At 37.3% G+C, this 9,529-nt stretch overlaps 2 protein-coding genes across 2 annotated transcripts; both read right to left on the bottom strand.

Annotated features, from left to right (window-relative positions):
* Window positions 1–183: 183 nt before the first annotated feature.
* LOC116116375 (DEAD-box ATP-dependent RNA helicase 7) lies at window positions 184–4,746 on the bottom strand. Its single transcript, XM_031402459.1, has 14 exons — window positions 4,276–4,746; window positions 3,609–3,743; window positions 3,372–3,512; window positions 3,146–3,257; window positions 2,992–3,062; window positions 2,707–2,861; window positions 2,486–2,597; window positions 2,216–2,317; window positions 2,076–2,136; window positions 1,789–1,957; window positions 1,611–1,707; window positions 1,402–1,496; window positions 630–763; window positions 184–509 (listed from the first exon to the last, which is right to left on the bottom strand). Exons 1-14 carry the CDS (start codon window positions 4,744–4,746, stop codon window positions 292–294), a joined length of 2,073 nt encoding a protein of 690 aa, XP_031258319.1. The 3' UTR covers window positions 184–291.
* A 1,983-nt stretch (window positions 4,747–6,729) lies between these two features.
* Window positions 6,730–7,921, bottom strand: LOC116116365 (embryo-specific protein ATS3B). The gene is made up of 3 exons (XM_031402453.1): window positions 7,707–7,921; window positions 7,504–7,611; window positions 6,730–7,128 (listed from the first exon to the last, which is right to left on the bottom strand). Exons 1-3 carry the CDS (start codon window positions 7,830–7,832, stop codon window positions 6,805–6,807), a joined length of 558 nt encoding a protein of 185 aa, XP_031258313.1. The 5' UTR covers window positions 7,833–7,921; the 3' UTR covers window positions 6,730–6,804.
* Between the last annotated feature and the right edge of the window lie 1,608 nt (window positions 7,922–9,529).

Here is a 9,529-nt window from a genome sequence, read left to right as displayed (position 1 = left end):
AACAGAGACTCAAACCCTTAGACTTGAGTTTCTCTCTCAATGGTTCGATATTCGAAACCGAGAAATAGCATTCGGATCTCATCTTCCCTCCTCTTCCACCTCAGCATCTACTTTGCTTTCTTTTGCTTCTTTATCCGATTTCAAATCACAGGCTCGCCTAATTCCGAGCTCGTTTCACTGTTGAAATTCCTAAGATATTGAATAATTTCATCATCATCAGAATTAACTCTGGCTTTAAATTATAAATTGTTCCACTTACGGGATTTTCAGATTGGTGGCAACTTCCAACACTTACCATCTCCTACCGTTATTACCACCTCTACCCCCACCAGAAAATCTGTTATTTCTTCTATCAGAAAACCCACCACCTCTGCCACCAGAAAATCTACTACCACCACCAAAGCCACCACGACCACCACCACCAAATCTTCCCCTCGGCTGTTCTCTTTCTTGTAAGCGTGGTAATTCTTTCAAAACCTCTATGCTCACATTAGCCGCATTTTCCTGACCTGCAACAAGAAAAAACATGAGCAACCAAATGAAGACCAGATATTACGCTTCTAGAGATCTTATTTAATAGATATATCCACTCATGACTGCTATGAGAAAGCCACAAAGCAGAAACATACCAGAAAGAAACAAGTCCAAATCTTCCACTGCCACATCAAACACTGCACCCTTTCCATCAGCTGTGAGAGTCATACCCTGCACTGACTCTACTTTCTCCTCAGGCACGAATCTCCTCAATACACCGTAAGCGAAGCTACAATATCATTTCATGAAATCCGGGAGTCAAGACAAAGTTAAACGGCTAAATTGACAGGGAATGAAGCAGTACAAAAAGACATAAGCCTTGAACTTCAAAACTCCTATTCGTACAACTACATCAAAGTACACAACCCTCCATGTTGATCAGACAAAACAAATACCAAGAAAATGGATGAATAAGAAATCAAACATGTCAGAAACACTCCCAGTCAATGAAATCCTAGCAATGGGGGTATGATACTAAAACCTACGAATGTGATATCCTAGATAAAATATCAATTTTGCCATCTTTCTTAGAACTCAGGACAAGAGGTACAAGAGCCTATAGAACAGATCCTGATCATTTTTGCCTGCTTCTTCAATTGAATAAAAGTCAACACCACTCTTTTCATTTCCTCCCTTTTCACTCTTTAATTTCACTGTTACAGACAATCAGACACACGAAGCCATAGCTCATAAGTACACAGAACACTAGTCCAGACATCAAAAGGCTTGTTGAGCCATGAAAACATGTCATCACACTAGTCTCGTATTCTTTGTGAAAGAAGATGCAAACAATTCACCTTTCTTCTTAATGTGGAATGTGGACATCAAAGATCAAAAGTGCAAATTGGTAAAATTTTAGGAGCTTACGATGGTGTGTAGATGGGCTTCCCAGCTTCAAGAAGCACCGAAACATGGTTGTCCAAAGAACCAAGTAGTGATCTGGTCTTTATCTCGGTATAACCCTGCAATCATACAATAAGGTAGGTATTTCAATACAGACAAAAATCAGTGGTTCGATGGAACACACAAATGCAAAAATAGATATAACAACGCAGAAATAGAACCAAAGAACTTACAGCAGTCTTGGCAAGTGCTTTTGAAAGCAATTCCACTGCTGATAGACCGGAAGCGTCCAGTAGCTCCTGGGCAGCAGACTTGAACACAGGAATTACACTGCAATTTAAAATGTAAATATTAAAAAATATAGACTGAAAACACCTTAAGCACCCAGATGAACTCAAACAGAAAGCACACCTGTCAGAAACTTGGGTTATTGTCTCAGCAGCTTCCACACCAACAGCTTTAGCTATATCAGCTGGCTGAGGTGCAGATATGTGCTCAAATTTTACACCAGATTCTCTTTCTATCTTAGATACATTTGACCTTCTAGGATCATAAAGCATAACAGCGACTCCAGAATTGCCTACAAAATTATAGTGCTTATCAGCAACTCATCAAACTTTTGAACATCTGAAAACAAGATATAAAAACAATCCATCCCTTCCAAAAGGTTAATTAAATGCCAACTTTTTAACATATACCTGCTCTTCCTGTACGTCCAGATCGATGAATGTAGGCTTCTACATCACGAGGAGGCTCACACTGAAACATAAACATTAATGTCAGTATTCCAGACATGACAAAATAAAAAGTTTTTCAAAGCACATACAGTGACACAAACCTGGATAATTAACTGCACATCATTGATGTCTAATCCTCGTGCTGCCACATTTGTAGCCACCAACGTCATAAACTTGCCTGACCTGAAACCAGAAAGTGTGACCTACGGGTACAAGATCACAAAATTAAACAAAGGTAAGCAACATAATTAATCTATAAGTACAAGATCACAAATTAAACAAAAGCGAATTAATCAACATGTTGGATGAAACTGAACTTTTTACAAGATTGCTTTTATAGGGTATCTTTCACAAAAGTAAACACAATTTACCTCACGCTGAGACTGCTGTATGTCCCCATGTAAAGCTCGTGCTCCCGGTAACACGTCAGCAAGTTGAGAAGCAGATTCCTTTGTCTCGGTGAAAATAATTGTGCGGCCTCCACTGAAACAGGACGGTACAACAATTAGTCTTGTACAAGGCAATTCAATAGAAGATTCTAAAAATATCATAATCACGATTAAACAATAACTTAGCACTACAAACAACTAACCTGCTATAACAACGAATAACATCCGGAATAACTTGAGCTCTTGCTGTACTGGAACAGGGAAGAACAAAATGTCTTACATTTGTACTAGCCTTCATTTTCTCATTGCCAACAAGATCAATAGTTTTCTTATTTGGCTTGAGAAACTTAGAAGCGATCTGGCAGTGAATAACACAAGGAATCATTGGCATAAAATCACAATTCATAAATTATTAGAGAAGAGGTTAGCATAATAAAGACCAAATCCAAGAAAGAAAAATAATCCACAATCATTATGTAAAAACGAACATGTTTCACCCAGTCTGGCAAGGTAGCACTGAAGAGAAGTGTCTGAACTTTATTAGCATCCTCAACTTTGCCTGAAAAATTAGTACAGAAGATTAAAAATGCCATAATAAACTTCCATGCAATCACATAGTACTTTTATGTGAAGGATACATACCAAGAATAAGTTCGACATCATCAACAAAACCCATCCTTAGCATTTCATCAGCCTCATCAAGAACCCGAAACTTCAAAGAAGTAAAATCAATATTTCCCCTCTCTATGTGATCCTGTGGCACAAATACAGCAACAACCATAAGATCCATACATAAAACCAAATTGTCACATCCATATAATCTCCAAGAAATCTGTAGATTAGAAAAAAGGGCTCAAGTGAAATCAACCTTGACACGGCCTGGTGTTCCTATGACTACATCAACTCCTTTCTTTAATTTAAACTCCTGAGAATGATAGGGAGCACCTCCATATAAACAACATGAGGATAACCCCATTGCCCCACCATAAACATCAAAGTCTTCATGCACCTGAACAAACCCAAAAAGAGTCACACAAAAATAAAAAAAAAAAAAAAAAACCTTCTATAATATTAGACATGTATAACTACATCTCCAATATCATACCTGTTTAGCCAATTCTCTAGTCGGTAAAAGTACCAAAACGCTTGGTGCCCTGCCATATCCGGTCTTCCTCAATCCCTTTGTCGGCCCATTAACTAGAGACTCTAAAATTGGCAACACAAAGGCCAGTGTTTTGCCCTGCATTATTTAAAACATGGCCAGAGCATAAATAAACAAGAGAATCCAGACAGTAATCCTATATTGCGAGGCGATCAATCAACCACATGAAAAGAATAAGTATACAAATGAACAAATACATTCTACTACACCTCAAAATCGCACTAATAGCTCTAGACCCAAAACTCTACTCTTCCCAGAAGATCAGTTATGGAGTCAATCTAAGTAAACTAAAAACATATTTCAGTGCTTTGTCCTAAACGGCATTTTGGTTTTTATTCAATTAAAGCTGGCGGTATAATACAATCAAAAAAATTCAATTATCATGACCTTAAATGCACATCATAAAAGGAGGAAGCAGCCCCAGTAATGAACATTCCCAAACACAAATTGTGCATCATTTGTCACTCTCGCATTACAATTTATATTATTCTGATGCTAATTCAACTTCCAGATTACAAATATGACTTTGCAAGCTACCAGGATGCAGCATTCTCCCAAACTAAGATATCAAAATTAAAAAAAAAAAATCAATTAAAAGAGAATATTATACCTGACCAGTGCGTGCACGTCCAACTAAGTCAGAGCCATCAAGAACCATTTCAAAAGTGGTGGCCTGAATTGGAAACAGAGACTCAATACCCTTAGACTTGAGTTTCTCTCTCAATGGTTCCGATATTCGAAACCGAGAAATAGCATTCGGATTCTCACTCTTCTCCTCCTCTTCCACCTCAGCATCTACTTTCGCTTTCTTTTGCTTCTTCTTATCCGATTTCAAATTCACAGGCTCGCCTAATTCCGAGCTCGTTTCACTTCTTTCTTCGTCATCTTCTTCCATAACCTTTCGCTTCTTGCTATCCTTCTTCTTAGACCTTTCAGAGTCATCCGCCTTATTCTTTGAGTCCTTCTTTTTCTTCTTTTCCGCCGAAAAGTCAGTTTCGTCTAAACTTTGAAGAGCTATTTTCTTCTTCATCTTCCTCTCTTCTTTCGTTCCGTTAACGTCAAAGGGTGCTAAAGAAGGCATGTGGAGAGAGGTGTAGAGAGTTTCTTTTCTGGGTAAGTAGGTATGGAGAGTTTCTCCTGCTACACAAATTTGTGGCAGTGAGTCGCAGAAGCAGGAGAGAAAGAGGAAGAATAAGAGTTAGGGTTCGAGCTTTTAATGCTTGGCAGTGGAGCTATTGTGGGACGTTGGATGCGAAACCCTATTTTTGTTTGTATATCTGCCGTTGGATTAAACTGGTCTGATTTAAAGGTTGTGAAAAGCATCCCACTGTGCGGGATTGTGGCGCAAGTGCCAGGCTGGGGCTTAACATAAAATAACGGAAGTACCCCTCTTTCCGTATTAGAGAAAACGGTAAGACTCCGCATGTTATGCCTAGGAAAATTACTCCCATAATTTATCTTTTAATTTGTCATTATCATGTTTGGTTCTATAGTTAAATAATATAAGCGGTGAGAAGTAATATAGGGGTTGTATGATTAATGCGGTATTTTAAGATTAATGTAACAATCATATTTTTGTTATAATTTTATCCTTCTTTAATAAAAAATTTGACACCATTGAAATGTCCCAAGACTACCAAACAAATTCCCTCACCTCCCTCATTAAAACCCTTATTATCTCCACCCCTCCACACCACCAAATTGTCGGCGTCACTCATTGTGCAATCGTGCACTTCTTATCGATTTTCGGCCAATTCCAGTGACGAAAACATATCCCAACACCACTTTTTGATCCACTAGCGTCCCCTCTCTAACACCCCTACCACCCCAATTGTGATTGCCCATCAGTAGCCGCCCCCCACTCCCCCAACGACTTGCACAATAGTTGAAATTGGGTTTTAAATTGGAGTTTGTTTTGAAGTTTGGTTGAAGGGAAATTGATTATTTATGGAAGTGCTTCTTGTTGTTGATTGATTGTATTTTTTTTCTGGTCGTCTTCCCTATCGTCGGCCACCAAAACCACCTGCCTTTGGACTATGCCCACCACCTGTTCAACCCTTTGCCCCAACCAACACCCTTGCACATCTCCCTTTTGTGTGTTGCTCCCACACGCATCGTGCACAACTCACCGCACACTGAGCACACAAGCCCGCATGGCGGCCAAAATCTAGCCATTGTGAGGGCCAAGAAGCAGCCTTTTGGCCGCTACTTTTGTCCCACACAATAGCCAATATGGCCACCGTGAGAGAATTTTAGAAAGAGGGTGCTTGTTAGAGAAATTTTAGATGTGGAGGGTTATTTTGAAATTTTTATTTACTTTACCCTTTGAACGAATGTGGGAATATAAAATTGATGAGAACTTGCCATTTCACTAAATTGTCATTTGTCAGGGGTTGAGATTTTCGCATCCAAAAAGCTAACCTATTAGGTGGAAGGAACACCACCTCCCTACCCCCCCCCCCCCCCCCCCCCCCCCCCCCCCCCCCCCCCCCCCCCCCCCCCCCCCCCCCCCACCCACACACACACTCTTTATAAGCCCAGGACCTCTCTAATATGTTTTCGATGTGAGATTTGTTACATTCTCTCCCACCCAATCCTTACAGGTGAGACCCCCTTGCCAACTCGTCCACCTCACTCTCATGTGGACCCACAATCACACGTAAACATCCCTACGTAAATGCTTGACGGGACATCAAAAGACGGATCGGATTTGCTCTGATACCACTTATCATAGGTTGGGAGTTCTATACCCAAAAGGTTAACCTATTAGGTGGAAAAACTCCCCCCATCTATAAGCCAGGAGGTTCTTTCGATGCAGCATTGGTTACAAATTTCACTGCACCTTTAGTGGGAACATGTCATTTGCTCTTTTTAAAAACACTTTTTAATACAAAATCACATGGTAACGTTTCCCCCCATCGAAAAAAGACTTCCAGAAAAGCATCAAGTTTCAAGCAGGCATTCAAATGCAATCCCTCTGTAATTTTCTCAACCAATGAAAAATAAAATAGATTGAAAAAGTGCTTCTGGCTATCAGGAAGCATTTTTTTACCTTGTCAAAAGATATAGAAGCAAAGCAAATCTTTCTTCTGAAATCTGTTATACAGCTGATGAATAATAGCAAATGATAATTACAAAATTACAAAACAAAAGTGATAACAAATCCCAGAATTACATATATAAACCATCTGGAAACAGATTGATGATTTGAAGAAGAAGCGCTTTGACATAAATTGAAGCCATACCAAGTATCACCAGGAATAAAAGTGTTGTAGTTGAATGTAACAGCTCTTGTATTATACCCATAAATCTTCACACTCTCTGGCTTCCACCCATCAGGGCCACTTCGATACAGATACACATAACAAATTTGATAAGCACATGGTCCAGTTAATTGGAATGTATCAGATGAACATCGTTCGAATGCCCTCGTGGATGGATCGTCTAGTCTTGGTACATATATCTGATCATTCAAGTTAAAAAATCATCATAAGAATCAAAATCAAGCTGAATTAAAGCTTTGTTTTTGATTGAAAATATTTTTTCTCTTCTAACAATATAACCTAATACATACATAGGTTGACTTAGCTTTAAAATATAAAAAAAACAATATTGAAAATCAAGAAAATATATATTAAATAACAGATTATTTTCCGGTTAAGCAAACAAAATTCTAAGTCCGAAAAATCAAACCCGTTTTAATCGTGATCAGATTTTCTTGAATTGGACTTTTGACTTAGATGGGTACTTTAAATTTTATTATAAGAATATTTGATTTCGAAAACCTAAAAAAAAAAAAAAAAAGTGGAATTACATTAAATATATAAAAATTGCAAACCTGATTGCCATAAGCATCGCCGAAAGCGATACTAATCTGATCTCGAGTGTATTTGGAAGAGGAACAGCTTGTTGTTATTATCACCGTATAAGAACAGCTCCCCAGATTCTAATTTCACTCAAAAGAGGGGAAAAAATTAAAATCAATCATCACAATCGAAAAATCAAATAAAAGTGAAGATATATTTATTTCTTCAGAATTACCTGAATATAACTGACGTTAAAGGACTCAAAAGCTCGAGGTTGCAACTGGAAGCTCGTGGATTTGGCTTCAGTGAAGAGGATGAAAATTAAGGATAAGAGAAGCAGAAACGAAACTGGCCCTTTCATTTTGTTCAGAAAGCCGAAGGAAGAACGAGGGAGTCAAACTGAAATGGGATAGTACGTGGCATTTTGATAGTTTATCGTCTGGCGTAAATAATGAAGCTTCTTAATGTAGAAAAAAACAAAGAGGGTTCTGGTGTTGTATGTAATGGTATATCGGTCTTTTGAGTCTTTTCAATGGTGCATAGGAGGGACACGTGGTTTTGTTTTGTATGTAAGGGCAAATTTTTTGAAACATTTAAAGTTGAGTGAATTATAAGATGCCTGCACAATACCAAAAAACAAAAACAAAAAAATAATAATAAATGAGGTTAGATTAGCTTAATTTGGACTCTTCATTAGAGATGGACCTAATGTTTTAATCTGGCCCAGATAGGAATCACCCCAAAGAGTTAATAGAAAGAGACTAGAACTCAGCATCTGAGCTTAGAAGCTTCGTTGGGCCTAATTAGACTGCAAGCCTTTTATATCAATATAAAAAATCCACCATTTCTTCTATTTCAAAGGAGCGATGAGAATTATAATAAAATAGTGTTATGCTTACAATCAAATTATATAATCAGACAAAAAATAAAAGGTTAGAGTAGTTATTTTACATAAATTTTATATAATTTTTGTCTAATTGTATGACATAATTATAAATAAAACATTATTGATTATAGTAAAAGATGACAAAGGTATGCTGTTGACTGGGGCAAGGAAAAAAAAAAAAATTTGCTACAACCCCCTTTTAGCAGAGGCTTTAGCTTTTAGGGAAGTGATAGCTTTGGCCTCTAATTTGGGTTTGATTAAGGTCTTATTAGAAACAGACTACTTAAATTTTATTACGGCTTACAAGAAAGAAAAGGTATTATGGGAGATTAACGGAATTGTGAGAAATATCCACAACCTAATCCATAATTGTTCTTCAGTTGGATTTTAGTGGACCAGAAGGAAAACTAATATGTTAATGCATGAGGTTGCAAGGTTAGCATCATTGGATTCTCCGCCTCTGAATTGATTGTCCCTTTGCCCATCGAGTATTTCGAGAATCTGTCTTCAAGATAAGTCAAGTTAATATCCATTTGGATTAAACGGTTTGATTTCTTGACTATGGTTGTCATATGTATTTCGAGAATGTGTCTTCAAAATAAGTCATGTCAATTTTTTTATTTTTGTTCTTTCATACTTTTTTTTCAAAAATTAGACTCAACTACTTAAACGAAGGTCCCAAATGGACTCAGGACATCAGTACCACATTAATTCCTCTCCTACAACAAAAACAGAAAACTTCAAAGCAAAAACATTTGATGGTGCTCTATACGGATCAATGAATCATCCCAAGCATACGAAATCAAGGCAATACAAAAACATTAAATAATTTTTCAAATGTTTTTTTTTTTCTCCAATCAATTGCATAAAAATTTATTCCAGCAAAACACTTAGTTTCCTAATTAAATAACAAAAAGGTGTAAAAGTTGGTTAGACGAAGCCTGTAACATAAACAATTTAATTAAGTTCTACCAAGTTTTGAAACAAAAGTATGGCAAAAGAAAAAAATAAATATATAATTTATTACAATTATTCTCACTTAAACAACTTTGTCAAGGTTGAATGTGCTTTCCCCCGCTAGACCAAACCTTTGAGAGTAATTTGAAGGTATGTCAGTCCATTTATAAAAAAGTGTCAAATTATCTAAAATTTGTGCATTTTCTTTTGGGGTC

This window comes from Pistacia vera, unplaced genomic scaffold, assembly GCF_008641045.1.
Source record: "Pistacia vera cultivar Batoury unplaced genomic scaffold, PisVer_v2 Contig77, whole genome shotgun sequence".
Taxonomy (NCBI): domain Eukaryota; kingdom Viridiplantae; phylum Streptophyta; class Magnoliopsida; order Sapindales; family Anacardiaceae; genus Pistacia; species Pistacia vera.
This window is presented reverse-complemented; position numbering and strand designations above follow the sequence as displayed.